We start from the raw sequence: 16,131 nt of genomic DNA, 5'->3' as shown, positions 1-16,131 counted from the left end.
ACATTTCCTCAAATCTGTGGCAGCATGTAGATAAACTGAAACTCCTCCTCTGGTGAAAGAATTGAGAAAAAGAAGGAAATCAGGAAGCACTTCTTCCACAAAGTACAGTGAAAATCTGGAACAGTATTCTGAAAGGTCATGACTGCTAAGTCAAATTAAATGTTCAAGACTGTAATTGATAGTTTTAGCAGGCAGAGATATCCAGGAATACTAAACAAAGATCAATAAATGTAGTTGTTACATTTAACATCCATTGGATATCAGAACAAATAGGCCTTTCTGCCCTTTGAACCTATTCCCATTCTTAAGTTCATATAATCGCTGGCGCAGAAGGAGAACAAAGATACTTAATTACAGGAGTTTCGAACTTTTACATTTGTGAAGTGGTCGAGTACTATGTGATGAGATATTTCATGACTAAATATTCAGAAATATGCAAACTAGGGTTGCCATCCCTGTATTATATTAGTTAGTGCATCTGGAATTGTCAGATTAATATTTCTGTTCAAAGTGATTCCATTTTACATTTTACAGTCAAACATATCATAGTTGGTCGTGGTAACTGACCATTCAGTGTTGTTTCCATTGGATGGTTTTAATTGAGACAGAGAGAAAAGAGTTTTGTTTGTTTTTATTGGATCTTTGCAACAATATTTAATTCTAATGAGTTTTATATTCTTTTTAAATCCCATGTAAGGTCAACGCATTTTTTTTACATGAATCGTTCCATCCTCCTATTTCACCATTTTGTAGAATTAAATTGGTTTATTGCATTAACCGATGAGAACGTGAAATGATTAGCTGCTCACATTTGATAATAGTAACCTGTTCAAGCCTCTTGCCAGTTTTGTTCATGGACTATTTTGCTCTGTAACTACCTTCATTATTCACCATGCAACTAACATAAAACATTTCCAAGTTGCAAAACCCAAAAACAAATCTGACTTGAACATGTTATGGCAAAATGAAATTCAGCTGCCGTTTGCCAACCCACAAGAACTTCAGACTACATAAAACTGTGTTGCTATAAATGGTTCAAATTCGGGGTTGGGTGGATGTACTGTTTGAAGAAAGATCAACCAATGCAGGAGTAGAAGTAGATTATTCAGCCTATCAAGTCTGTACTACCATTCAATGAGATCATGGCTGATCAGTGATCCTCACTTCCACTTTCCTGCCTTTTCATCTTGACCTTGATTCCTTTGCTAATTAAAAATGTGTTGGATCTTAGCCTTGGATATGTATAATAACGCAGTCTTGACAACCTTCTGTAGTAAAGAATTCCACAGATTGATTACCCTCTGAGAGAAGAACTTGTTCCTTATCTCAGCTCCCACTGGGCATCCCCTTTCTCTGAGATAACGTCCTGAGGTCCTCGACTCTCTGACTACAAATTGCAACCTTTCCTCATCTGGATCAGTGGTGCTGGAAGAGCACAGTAATTCAGGCAGCATCCGAGGACAGGCAAAATCGACGTTTCGGGCAAAAGCCCCTCGGCTTTTGCCCGAAACGTCGATTTTGCCTGTCCTCGGATGCTGCCTGAATTGCTGTGCTCTTCCAGCACCACTGATCCAGAATCTGGTTTCCAGCATCTGCAGTCATTGTTTTTAACCTTTCCTCATCTACCTTGTCAAGCTCCATAAGAATCTTGTATGTTTTGATTAGGTCATTTCTCATTCTTCTAAATCCCCAATGAGTTAAAGCCCTACCTACAATAACTTTAGAAACTGAATACCACCTTCAATGTCCTTTATTCACCCCAGACTCCAGACCCTGTCATGACATGAGCTGCTTTTGGCACAATCAACCCATTTTCACTTATTTATGGTCACCATTATCAGCTTTTCTTTCTTCATGGTATATTATCACCATCCTTCTGTTTGTCTAACTGCCATTGCCTTTTCCTGGGCACCATTTCCATCTGTCTGCTCAGTCCTCATTCTCTCTCTCTTCTCTCTCTTTTTCTCTCTCTCTCTCTTTCTCTCTCTCTCTCTTTTTCTCTCTCTCTCTCTTTTTATCTCTCTCTCTCTCTCTCTCTCTCTCTCTCTCCCTCCTCACAGCCACCCGAACACCACCTTCTTTAGGGCCTATGCCCAAAACGTCGATACTCCTGCTCCTTTAATGCTGCCTGACCTGCTGCGCTTTTCCAGCAACACATTTGTAAGCTCTGATCTCCAGCAACTGCAGTCCTCACTTTCTCCTAGTTGCTTAAGCTGTCTGTTTCCCTCTGCAGGCTCTTTTATATCATCCTCACCACTTGCCTTCCCATCTAGCCTTGTGTCTTCTGCAAACTTGGCTATACTACATACACTTTTAGCATCCAAGTCACTAATATATATTGTAAATAACTGTGACTCCAACATTAATCCCAGTGGCATGAAACTGGGATTCCTAACCCTAAATCCTCACACCTGCTTTCTGTGCAAGCAAAACATTTCATTAAACTTTCCTTATCTAAAAGAACCCATTCCATTACCCCAACACCTACCTTCACCTTTAAAATTTGACACTTGTTTCCACTTCAACTTGCAACTCAAAACCTGGTCCTTTTTATATTAAAATAAGTAAATATAAAGTTTACTTAAAATAACTAAAATGTCAAAGAAATACTACTTGGCTTCGTTATATTTACTCATTTTATATGTGAGCCAATCAAAACTTGGCTGTATTTTGGGCAGTTTTGTAAAACTTTAACTCCATTTGTCTGATGTTTTTCTAAGTTGTACTTTGTAGATTGTTAAGTTTCACGAAGTTTATTTCATGTATCAATCAATTTGTGATATTTTAGCTGATAACATCAGAAAACTGAGCCCAATGTAGAAAAGTGCAGGTGCAAGATTGGCAGGTGATTGAGCAATGGTCACTGTTCTGTGTGTTTTTAGGTTATGTTGCTGGAGAATTGAACTTGTGCATTATTAGACTGATGTGTGTTTAAAAGGATATTGTGCAGATTTGTTTGTGTATTTTGAACTGCAGCCAAATCAACTAAACCAATAAGGAACAGTGGCTCTGGAAATGTTTGGTTTTCCATTAATCACATGATACATTGTCATCAAACATCAAGGAAGTATCAATGAGTGTTTCACCATTTCTGTTTTGGACTCTACAAATTGCTGAGGGAAGAACGAAGTGGTTAGTTTAACCATTCAAGAATTAAATTTATTTGGCTATCTTTAATCTGCATGATATCTTTCATGGTATCATTGCTGCATAGTAAATCATTTCAGGAAAGAATAGTTCAGATTTTTTTTTAGAAGTATGCTGTTATTGATTTTGAATTGACCAAAATCTTGGCAAAAATACATCCTTATTGCAACAGTTATGAATTTGTACCATCCAGGAAATGTGCAGTAATAATCTAAAGGACTAAAGTGTGGCAGTCAAAACTGCATGCAATATTTCAAATGCAGCTGAGCTAAAGTTCTGTATAGCTGCAGCATGACTTGCCAATTTTTATACTCTGTGCCCTGACCAATGAAGGCAGACATGCCATATATCTTCTTGATCAGTTTATCCACTTATGTTGCCATTTTCAGGAAACTGTGAACCTGTATGCCTTGATTTATCTGTATGCTTCTAAGGGAACTGGTGTTTCCTACATACTTCCCTCCTGAATTCGACTTTCCAAAATGCGTCACCTCGCATTTGTTCGGATTAAACTCCAGATATTTCTCTGCCCAAGTCTCCAGCCTGTCCATATACGGATTGTATCCTCTGACAATCTTCCACAATATCTCACAATATCTTCCCCAAATTTTTGTTGTCTAAAAAGTTGCTAATTGGACCAGTTGCATTCTCCTTGAAATCCTATATATATGTATTACAAACAACAGAGATTCCAGCAATGATCCTTGCAGAACATCACAGGCCACAGATCTCCAGTCAGAAAAAACCCATCCACGGCTACTCTCTGTCTTCTATGTCAGTGATCAGACAACAAGAAAACTAACTCTCCCTAGGGGAGGACTGCCAAGCCAAACTGTGCTTTCACCTGCAATGACTGAAACACTTAACTAAACATGGGATAAATTTGGACCTCCAAAATATTGATTGGATCAGTATAATCTGTAACAATGCATCATTTGGTAAAATATAGTACAGGAACAAATAACTTGATGAAGAGTGATAATCGGACAAAAATCAATCTTTTTCTTTCAAATCTTTGTTAACCCAACACAGTTACTCGGGTGGCTCTTCAGCCATTTAAATCTATTCTGCCATTTAATCATGGTTAATGTATTTGATCTATACCATGTGCATTTACATGGTTTTTTTTAAGCATTTTGTGTGTTTTCTCCTTTAAATCTTTTTGATAGAGCTTTGGGGTCTTCCATGGAATACATGAAAATTGGTAAATTAAACCGTAAAATGCTTTACATGCATATAAATCTTTGACAAAGAATATTTCGCAACTGTAGGAGAAATGCTCACTTTAATCCTTTAGATTATTATTGCACGTTTCTTGAGAGGTATTAATTCATAACTGCTGCAATAAGGATATATTTTCTCCCATGACACAAGCTCTGTAACAATTCAAAACCTATAACAGCTTCCTTTTCTTTTGCTTTTACTACACAGCGATCATGTCATGAAATTTTCAATAGAGCAGATTAAAGATGGTTAAGCTAGCCACAGAAGGATGTAGAGGCTCTCGTAAGGGTAAAGAACATGTTTACCGGGATATTGCCTGGTTTGGAGGGTATTGGTATGAGGAGAAATTGGACAAACTTGGTTTGTTTTCACTTGAATGTTGGAGGCTGGGTTGGGGGTGACCGGTTTGAGACACATTGATAGTTGGAGTCTTTTTCCCAGGGTAGAAATATCAGTTACTAGGGAACATAGGTTTGAGATAAAAAGAAAATTTAAAAGAGGTATGAGGCAATTTCTTTTTACATGGAGGGTGATAAGTGCCTGGAATACACTGACAGAGGAGTGGTAGAAGGAGATACAATTGCAACATTTAAAAGACATCTTGTCAGATACATGAATAGGCAGGGCATAGGGGGGTACTGATCATATAGAGGCAAAAGGTTTTTAAGTTTAGAAAGGCATCATTGAATCATAGTCATAGAGTCGTAGAGATGTACAGCATGGAAACAGACCCTTCGGTCCAACTTGTCCATGCCAACCAGATATCCCAACCCAATCTCGTTCCATCTGCCAACACCCGGCTTATATCCCTACAAACCCTTCCTATTCTTATATCCATCCAGATGCCTTTTAAATGTTGGAATTGTACTAGCCTCCACCACTTCCTCTGGCAGCTCATTCCATACACGCACCACCCTTTGCGTGAAAAAGTTGCCCCTTAGGTCTCTTTTATATCTTTCCCCTCTCATCCTAAACCTATGCCCTCTAGTTCCGGACACCCCCACACCAGGGAAGAGACTTTGTCTATTTACCCTATTCATGTCTCTCATGATTTTACAAAACTCTATAAGGTCACCCCTCAGCCTCCGATGCTCCAGAGGAAAACAGCCCCAGCCTGTTCAACCTCTCCCTATAGCTCAAATCCTCCAACCCTGGCAACATCCTTGTAAATCTTTTCTGAACCCTTTCAAGTTTCACAACATCCTTCCAATAGGAAGGAGACCAGAATTGCATGCAATATTCCAAAAGTGGCCTAATCGATGTTCTGTACAGCCGCAACATAACCTCCCAACTCCTGTACTCAATACTCTGGCCAAGAAAGGAAAGCATACCAAACGCCACCTTCACTATCCTATTTCCCTGTGATTCCATTTTCAAGGAACTATGACCCTGCACTCTAAGATCTCTTTGTTCAGCAACAATCACCAGGGCCTTACCATTAGGGTGGCACGGTGGCACAGTGGTTAGCACTGCTGCCTCACAACGCCAGAGACCCGGGTTCAATTCCCGACTCAGGCGACTGACTGTGTGGAGTTTGCACATTCTCCCCGTGTCTGCGTGGGTTTCCTCCGGGTGCTCCGGTTTCCTCCCACAGTCCAAAGATGTGCAGGTCAGGTGAATTGGCCATGCTAAATTGCCCGTAGTGTTAGGTTAAAGGGGTAAATGTAGGGGTATGGGTGGGTTGCGCTTCGGTGGGTCGGTGTGGACTTGTTGGGCCGAAGGGCCTGTTTCCACACTGTAAGTAATCTAATCTAATCTAATTAAGTGTATAAGTCCTACTAAGATTTGCTTTCCCAAAATGCAGCTCCTCACATTTATCTGAATTAAACTCCATCTGCCACTTCTCAGCCCATTGGCCCATCTGATCAAGATCCTGTTGTAATCTGAAGTAACCTTCTTCGCTGTCCACTGCGTCTCTAATTTTGGTGTCATCTGCAAACTTACTAACTGTACCTCTTATGCTCACATCCAAATCATTTATATAAATGACCAAAGCTAGTGGACCCAGCACTGATCCTTGTGGCACTCCATTGGTCACAGGCCTCCACCGTAGGCTTGGTGAGCCGAAGGGCCTATTCCTGTGTGTACTATTTTTTTTGTTTTCTTGTTGTTCTTTGAGGTGCTTTCTGTGGATGCTGGATGAGAATTGAATTTGTTAGTGCACTTATATCACCCTCCCTATGTATTCCAATGCTTAAATAGTCTGTTTTTTTGTGTGAGGATAGTGGATTGAGTGTCATAGTAGAAAGCTATTACTGCCATTGCTTGAAGCATTCAAAGGAGCATTTAGCATGTACAGTGCGAGAAATAAAAGGAGTGGAGACATCTGTAAGAAATAACTCAGTGCAGCCTTTACATACATCTATCAACCAGATCGATGTGATAACCAAGTAAAGGTAGCAATTGCATTACTTTTGAGACTTGTAAAAAAGAATTGGGTCTTGCACTTGAAAGCAAACTATTTTAGAAAGCAGTATTAGTCAGTTGATAATTGTGATGAACGATCTACTCAATTTTTCTGTTCACATTTGAATAAACTGTTAGGCTTGGAATATGTTAATTTTATATATTTTTAATTGTCTTTTTTTATTATGCTTGTATTTTGCTTCATAAATGAAAATGAGTTAATGTTTGAATTCCTTCCATAACTCTTTCTCTCTGCAGCCTGAAAATATAATGCTGCTAGATAAAAAGTCACCGAAACCTCGGATTAAACTTATTGACTTTGGTTTGGCTCATGAAATAGATTTTGGGAATGAATTTAAAAACATCTTTGGAACTCCAGAGTTTGTTGGTAGGTATCTTTTAAGACGTATCTGAAATCAGCTTGATTATTTGCAGTGTTGGATTTTTCACTTGTTGTACAGTGATTTTCTATTACCTTTTGTGGAGATAAATGTACATTTATTTTGTGAAAATATTCTATAGTTTTACCATGCGTATTCGCAGGAAGAATATATGTCATCATTATGCATGAACTGAGAAGAAGCTGCTGATAAGAGATCTAAACAATTTCACCTAAAATTACAACCTGAAGTTTAACTGAATTGGTTTAATAACAATGCCTATATTTCTTCTTTGCAGATCTAGGTAGGTTGCACTTGGATTTTATGTCGGAAGGGCTGGGCTCTGTCTTCCCTGATTGCTGTCTAGGATACAGAGATATGAGCAAAGCCTTACTAATATCAATCATTAAGTCTTAGATGGAATTTTTTAAACATTTGTGAGATAAAGTGTGCTCATTTTATTATTCCGACATGCTGTTATACATCCTGTATTTGTCAGGCTGAATCTGCCTGTTTTTGTACCTTCTGTCTGTCATGTGGTGACTTCGTCAAATTTGTTGAATTATACTTTCATTTGGAGGTAGATATAAGCATAAACACTTATCCACATTGTTTACTAAAATCCCAATAAGAAACACCAATAACTGTAGAGGTTACTTAATGCTCTTATACATTTGCTGAAAACCGTCTCTTCACATAAAGTTGGGAAAGAAGAAAATCTTTTAGTAAATTGATCAAAATGTCAGTCAGAGAAGCCTGCAAGCAGTTTGCCATTGCACAGATGTGGTTCTGGGAAGGTGAAATAGCTGGAGAGTAAAGGAGCAGCATACACAATTTGTTTATAGTCTGCATTTAATGAATTATAGTGACTTAAAGTTCTTCCTTGGTTGGAGCCAATCTAATAAGGGTGTACAGCATATACCCTCATTTTTAGTCCTTTAATTCCAATCAGTAGTTAGGTTTGACTGGGATCAAAGTTTACTTCTATTAAAGATTGAGAGCGCAGTGGAACATCTAACACAAATTTAAAAAGAAACATTACATAAGCACTTTTTTTAACAAGACTTCATACTTTCAAGCATCAGTGTTTTTTATATTGTCAAGGGTGTTAATTGTATGTTATTTGAATCGAAGTGTGTGCTGGTGTCGAGTGTTAAGTGGTGATTCACTTGACTCCTGATTAAAGGAACAAACTGAATCTGTGGGTTTTGGTTGAGATATTTACTACTGTGTAACTCTCAATCTGGAAGTGCGGAAAGGTTGACTCCAGTTCTACCTTTCACCAGATGCTTTCTGGAATATATCAAAGTTGGTGTGAATTTTCTTTTCTTCTATTAATGCTTATGTTTCTAAAGTTGGTATATATAGTTCAAATAAATTATGTAAATTCCTCCCTTCATAGCTTCGTTGGTATGTGGGCTATCCAATATAGACGTGATCTAGGAAAGTTCCAGGTTAACCTGTGTCATGTTGGCAGATTTTATTTGCATAGGTGAGGGAGGATTGTACATGGCTTTCGTGCCTTCAAGTTTGGGAGGAAAAAAAAGACAGTGTATGAGGACAGAAGGTTTCCGTGGTTGACTGGCTTACTGTAACCCCTGCTTAGACTTGCCCATGGACAATAGCCAGTAGACAAGATACCTGGAGTGTCGGAGGCTGAGGGGGTGACCTTGTAGAGGTTTACAAAATTATGAGGGGCATGGATATGATAAATAGACAAAGTCTTTTCACTGGGTTGGAGAGTCCAGAACTAGAGGGCATAGGTTTAGGGTGAGAGGGGAAAGACATAAAAGGGACCTAAAGGAGCAACTTTTTCATGCAGAGGATGGTACGTGTATAGAATGAGCTACCAAAGGAAGTGGTGGAGGCTGGTTCAATTACAACATTTGAAAGGCATTTGGATGGGTATATGAATTGGAAGGGCTTGGAGAGATATGGGCCGGGTGCTGGCAGGTGGGTCTAGATTGGGTTGGGATAACTGGTCGGCGTGGACGAGTTGGACCGAAGGATCTGTTTCCGTGCTGTACATCTCTATGACTCTAATTGTGAGATGTTATATTTTGATAAGAAGCAAAGAGGCTGCGTACACCGTTATTTAAAAAAACTTCTGATTAAAGTAAGGAAGCAGAAGGATATGGAGATAGATACTCACTTCATTAAAACAAGTGACACAGATTAATAAGGCCTTTTTTATTTTTTAAAGAAAACTAAACATTTGGTTTAATTTATGGAGGGATAAAATTCAAATGCATAGCAGAAATGATAAACCTAATTGGAGCCTTGGTAAACCACATTTGGAGTAAAGTGAACAGCAGGTCATCTTTTAGGGAAAAAAGGTACAAAGACTGTGCTCGATGAAGTGGAAGGGAAAGCTTGCTAAAAGAACTAAACTGTTATAGCTATCAGGAAAAATTTTCTTGGAATTTCATTCTTCAATAACAAAATAAAGCATGAATTAAAAAAGAATGGTGACAACAGCCACTGCAATTTCTCAATAAAAGACCTGACTTTAAACACTTGAAAGGACAGCTGTATCAAAAGGAAAAGCTAGGGTGGCAGGAAAGAACGAGAGATGCAGAATACATGATATTGATCGATTGATGTAGGATGGTTGAACCCTGCCAGCTGAATTAGGAAATGGAAAATAACAACAATGGGAGTCCATGTAAAATTTAAAATGGAAAATAAATCCTTTTGACTATAGCACATAAAATTTTGGATCTTCTGAATTTTGTTTTATTTTGAAGCTCCAGAAATCGTCAACTACGAACCCCTTGGTCTAGAGGCTGATATGTGGTGAGTGAAGACAAACTGTATGATAAGATAAACTTTTGGATGTGGTTTTTAAACTAATTGCAGAAACATATAAGCACTGTTCTTCCATGTGTTTCAGGAGTATTGGTGTCATAACCTACATTCTGTAAGTATTACATTTTTAAATAGATGTTCTTTTTGCCTCTATAACAATTCACTTTTAACACTGACAAAAAAAATTCCATTGCCAGCACAAGTAACACAATTGACAATGCCATAGTGTTAGCGCCTTGCAAGCTTGAAATAACATTCATTATTTTTCAAGAAATAGTTTTATGAACTGTGTGGATCATTGAAATTCTCAAAAGCTGCACCCAAACTTGTGATTAAATAATGAAGACTTTTTTCCTTTTATGTAATTGTTTAAGAACTCTATCCGCAGGGATGCTGTAGTATAATTAAATTTTCAGGCAACCATAATTCCTTAAACTGAGATGAGCACTGGAGATCTTGAGTAGCAGAGCAAAGTTAGTGATCTAGCATTACTTTCAGTTAAGATATAGGTGAGGAGTCCATTTACAATTGACTCTTTTTTTTCCTCGATGCATTTTTACTGTGCTCTTTGAGAGAGGGAAGATTGGAAAAAAGAAAGGACACAGTAGAAAGGCCATTTGGTCTCTGTACCTGAAGTATGGAAATCTATACAAGTTACATTATTGGAGGCCCCTTTGTGCTAACAACAGAAAGCAATGGGCGGCACGGTGGCATTTTGTGGGCGGCACGGTGGCACAGTGGTTAGCACTGCTGCCTCACAGCGCCAGAGACCCGGGTTCAATTCCCGACTCAGGCGACTGACTGTGTGGAGTTTGCACATTCTCCCCGTGACTGCGTGGGTTTCCTCCGGGTGCTCCGGTTTCCTCCCACAGTCCAAAGATGTGCAGGTCAGGTGAATTGGCCATGCTAAATTGCCCATAGTGTTAGGTAAAGGGGTAAATGTAGGGGAATGAGTGGGTTGCGCTTCGGCGGGTCGGTGTGGACATGTTGGGCCGAAGGGCCTGTTTCCACACTGTAAGTAATCTAATCTAATCTAATCAATACACTATATTACTGAAATATGTTGGAATATTTATAATTGGATGTCTGATTAGAATCTGCATTACATAGCAATATTTATTTGTATTGCACTTTGCAATATAGAAGGTATAGAGGGATGAGGATAGAATTGAGCCTCTCTGCAGGAATCGAGATTATGGTAAGGGGATGGGTAATCAAAAATTCGACCAGAGACAAATGGTGAAGGTGAGGTGAAAGTCCATGGAGCAAAGTTACAGCCGATGAAGGTGAAGACACTGGAGATGTGGGAGAAGAGAGAGAGACACTAGCCCAAGATCTCTGAAAAGTGGACTACCTGAACAGAATAGAGCTGAAAATGTGTTGCTGGAAAAGCGCAGCAGGTCAGGCAGCATCCAAGTTACAGGAGAATCGACGTTTTGGGCATAAGCCCTTCTTCAGGAATGAGGAATGTTTGTCCAGCAGGCTAAGATAAAAGGTAGGGAGGAGGTTCTTGGGGGAGGGGCGTTGGAAATGCAATAGGTAGAAGGAGGTCAAGGTGAGGGTGATAGGCTGGAGTGGGGTGGGGGCGGAGAGGTCAGGAAGAAGATTGCAGGTTAGGAAGGCGGTGCTGAGTTCGAGGGATTTGACTGAGACAAGGTGGGTGTAGGGGAAATGAGGAAAATGGAGAAATCTGAGTTCATCCCTTGTGGTTGGAGGGTTCCTAGGCGGAAGATGAGGCGCTCTTCCTCCAACTGTCGTGTTGCTATGGTCTGGCGATGGAGGATCCAAGGACCTGCATGTCCTTCGGAGGAAGGTCTGTTGCTGGAGGCTTCTCCTCCCTACCTTTTATCTTAGCCTGCTGGACACACTTTCCTCATTCCTGAAGAAGGCCTTATGCCCGAAACGTCGATTCTCCTGTTCCTTGGATGCTGCCTGACCTGCTGCGCTTTTCCAGTAACACATTTTCAGCTCTGATCTCCAGCATCTGCAGTCCTCACTTTCTCCTACCTGAACAGAATACTTGTAGAACCAGAATTGAGCTGGATTTAGAGAGAGGCATAAGGAATTTGAAAGCCATGTGTTGGCGGATGTTAGGCCAATTAAAGTTTTCACAGCTCAAACATTATTCCAGTGTGTCTAAAAAAACTTTAGAAGTACCTTAAAAATAAACTGGCTCGAAGATAGAAGTCAGAGGATGGTGGTGGAAGATTGCTTTTCAGACTGGAAGCTCGTACTAGTGGTGTGTCACAAGGCTTGATGCTGGATCCACAACTTTTCATTATTTATATAAATGATTTGGGTGCGAACACTGGAGGTATAGTTAGTAAGTTTGCAGATGAAACCAAAATTGGAGGTGTAATGAACGACGAAGGAGGTTAACTCAGAGTACAATGGGATCTTGATCAGATGGGCTAATGGGTCGAGGAATGGCAGATGGAGTTTAATTTAGATAAATGTGAGGTGCTGCATTTTGGAAAGGCAATCAGGGCAGGACTTATACACTTAATGGTAAGTTGCTGGGCAGTGTTGAACAAAGAGACCATGAATCGCAGATTCATAGTTCCTTGAAAATGGAGTCACAGGTAGATAGGATAGTAAAGAAGGTGTTTGGTGTGCTTGCCTTTATTGGTTAGAGCATTAAGAACAGGAGTTAAGAGGTCATGTTGTGGCTGTACAGGACATTGGTTAGCCACTTATCGAATATTGTGTACACTTCTGATCTCCCTGCAGGAGGAAGGATGTAATGAAACTTGAAAGGGTTCAGAAAAGATTTACAAGAATGTTGTCAGGTTTGGAGGATTTGAGCTATAGGGAGAGGCTAAATAGGTTGGGGCTGTTTTCCCTGAAACATCAGAGACTGAGGGGTGACCTTATGGAAGTTCATAAAATCATGAGGGGCATGGATAATTTAAATAGACAAGGTCTTTTCCCTGGTGTGGGGGAGTCCAGAGCTAGAGGGTATAGGTTTAGGGTAAGAGGGGAACGATTTAAAAGAGACCGAAGGGGCAACTTTTTCACGCAGAGGGTGGTACATGTATGGAATGAGCTGCTAGAAGAAATGGTGGCGTCTGGTACAATTACAACTTTTAAAAGGCATCTGAATGAGTGTATGGATAGGAAAGATTTAGAAGGATAGGGGCCAAGTGCTGGCAAATGAGACTATAGATTAATTGAGGATATTGGTTGGCATGGATGCGTTAGACTGAAGGGTCTGTTTCTGTGCTGAACAACTCTATGACTCTAAATGTTGCATGTAAAAACACTTCATATTATGCAGAAGATTAATATGACTTTATATGACAAATATACAAACAATAAAATATATTGTGATGTACATTTTTTTTTAATGCTGAGCTGATTAGAGCAACTGAGTGGCTGATGTGAGCAAAGCCATCACAGGTCTGTTTCCTGGGTTTGTGTTGATCATGACGAATGAGTGGGAGTATTGGAACATTAGTATTGGCTTAAGTGCCTTGAATTTTTGAACTTGTCACTGGCTGTCACTGCTGATTATTTGTTCTGTAGTTATTGCTGGACTTTGCAACAGTAGTAGACCCGCTGACATTTAGGGCATTTAAATGGGCATTGGACATACTTATGAATAACAATGGAATGGTGTAGGTTAGATGGGCATCAGATTCATTTCACAGGTTGGCGCAACATTGAGGACCAAAGGGCATGTACTGCGCTGTAATGTTCTATGTTTGCCCAAGAGTGACCATCTGGTGCTTCCCACGGTTGGGCATTTTTCCAACACTTGCTGTCTATACTAAGACATATGAAGAATTGTTTCTTGGGCAAGATACCAAAATGCCTCATAATTGTGAACTCTCTGTATTCCTCTAAAGAATGAGAAATAAATGCGTTCAGGAAAGTGATCATCAACAAGAGATAAAAAGGCAAACAAATGTCCTCGTCTTTACTTTGTTCTGATAATTTTTTCTGTACTGTTGGAGTGTTTATATAATTTAAAAGAAATGACTGATAACTGCATAGTTATCTAATTTTGGCTTATTCAAATGAACTTAGAAATCTGGCGTTTTGATTTGAAGCATAATGTAATGGGAACAGTATAGATATGGAGCAAAATGTAAAACAGTTGCAATGTTTTTGAATGACTAAGCAAGATGTGGGAGTACAAGAATCAGACCAGATTGAATTACTCGTATAAAAGCTAACAGTTGGTTTCATAATTAAGGAGAGCACAGTTAATTTCTTCAAATAGCCTAAATATTTTTAATACTATGTCCGCTCAGTTGGCTGGATGGCTGATTTGCAATGCAGAGCAATGCCAACAGCGTGGGTTCAATTCTCGCACCGACTGAGATTACCATGAAGGATTCTCCTCCTCAATCTCTCCTATTGCCTGAAATGTAGTGACCCACAGGTTAAACCACCATCAATCATCTCTGTTGAATTAGACAGCAGCACTATGGTCTGGTAAGACTATGACAACTTTACCTTTTATTAAAAATGCCCATTGTTTGTTATTGTGTAATAATTTGGATTTTTGTGGGGGATACAAAGAGTTAAAATGTTAACATCAGAATCAGAACCTTTACACAGAGTAATGCAGATCATTTCTCATTTGAAGCTTTGTGTAGTTGGATTCAATACTTTGTGGTAGCGATTATATGACAAGGATGTGCAATTTATTTTTAGTGGTGTGTTTTTTTAATGTACAATGTTCTGAAATGTTCATGATTATCTTTTAATTAGCTTGAGTGGTGCATCACCTTTCTTGGGTGACACTAAACAAGAAACATTGGCCAATGTTTCAGCTGTGAATTATGAATTCGATGAAGAGTTTTTCAAGAACACCAGTGGCTTGGCAAAAGATTTTATCCGAAAGCTCCTTGTGAAAGATCCTAAGTATGCCTTTAATACACTTTAAATAAAACAGTTACTTTATTGTACTTTAAATTGTGGATACACTCTCAACTAATAAACACTATGGGTATTAAAGATGCTAATTGTTAAGTTGTATGATGGTCCTGTGGTTAAGTTAATTACACAGTGTACAATACTGGTGGAACGTAGTTGGGTTCTAAGATACCTGATGTCAGTTGGGCAAAGGTCCATGCTACATTTGGCATCAACATCTCTTGGCTTCAGAGGGAATATTAGTCGAGGTTTCTGCTTCTGATTTCAGTTTCAGAATCTAAGTGAGGGTTGCATGATCAGATCAGTTGTCATGCTTCTATGATTAAATTCTGTTGGTCCAGTCTCGATATAGGCTTCCTCTCTGAGCTGGAAGGTTCATTTTCAGATGTTTTGTCACCATACTAGTGAGCCTCCAAATGAAGCACTGGTGGTACAGCCCTCCTCCTATTTATGTGTTTGGGTTTCCTTGGGTTGGTGATGCCATTTCCTGAGGTGACCTCATTTTGCATGGTGATGTCATTTCCTGTTCTTTTTCTCACGGGGTGGTAAATGGATTTGGAGTCAATGTGCTCATTGAGTTCCGGTTGGAATGCCATGCTTCTAGGAATTCTCATTTGTGTCTCTGTTTGGCTTGTCCGAGGATGGATGTGTTGTCCAGTCGAAGTGGTGTCCTTCCTCATCCGTATGTAAAGATAAGAGTGAGAGTCGGTCATGTGTAACCCCCAAGCGGACTATACCACCAGTTCTTCAGTCAGAGGCTCACTGATGATGTTGCCTAGTATGGTGACAAAACGTCTGAAAACAAACCTTCCAGCTCAGTGAGCAAGCCTACACCCAGAACATCAACCTGAGATACAAATCTTCTCAAAATTTGCTATTGTCTAGTCTATAATTCTAATATGTTTCTAATATAATTCTAACATTATACAATTTCCGTAAATCATGAATACCTGCCAACTTTGGGAGAAGAGGAAAAATAACTCTGGATTGGTGACTTTTTTTAACGAATCGAAATATTATAATAATCTCATTTATGTCACAAATGCAATGATTTGAAACAAGACTGATAAATTTTGCTTAGAAAGTGTTTTTATTGAGTTACCTTTCAAACTTAAATGTGGTAAATTGATAATATTAACTCAGTTTTTTTGGGGAACCTGTCATTTTATCAATGAATACATGATAGGTGATAGTTGGGCTTTTGATAAGGTCTTACATGGCAGGCTCATTAAGATGGTAAGACCCCATGGGATTCAGGGCATATTGGCAAGTTCAATCCAAA

General features: G+C 39.3%; 1 protein-coding gene across 5 annotated transcripts in view; it reads left to right on the top strand.

The window, feature by feature from the left end:
* The window catches only part of dapk1 (death-associated protein kinase 1), a 265,283-nt gene that overhangs the window by 127,473 nt on the left and 121,679 nt on the right, over positions 1-16,131 (top strand). For all 5 annotated transcript variants that reach the window (XM_087997448.1, XM_087997453.1, XM_043713274.2 and 2 more), the window contains 4 exons: positions 7,036-7,165; positions 9,905-9,953; positions 10,051-10,077; positions 14,685-14,837. In XM_087997448.1, coding sequence (XP_087853574.1) covers positions 7,036-7,165; positions 9,905-9,953; positions 10,051-10,077; positions 14,685-14,837 — 359 coding nt within the window. The remainder of the gene's footprint in view (positions 1-7,035; positions 7,166-9,904; positions 9,954-10,050; positions 10,078-14,684; positions 14,838-16,131) is intronic.

The sequence above is a fragment of the Chiloscyllium plagiosum genome, unplaced genomic scaffold (genome assembly GCF_037043375.1).
Source record: "Chiloscyllium plagiosum isolate Xiang-an unplaced genomic scaffold, Cpla_swu_hap1 HiC_scaffold_2, whole genome shotgun sequence".
Classification (NCBI taxonomy): domain Eukaryota; kingdom Metazoa; phylum Chordata; class Chondrichthyes; order Orectolobiformes; family Hemiscylliidae; genus Chiloscyllium; species Chiloscyllium plagiosum.
This window is presented reverse-complemented; position numbering and strand designations above follow the sequence as displayed.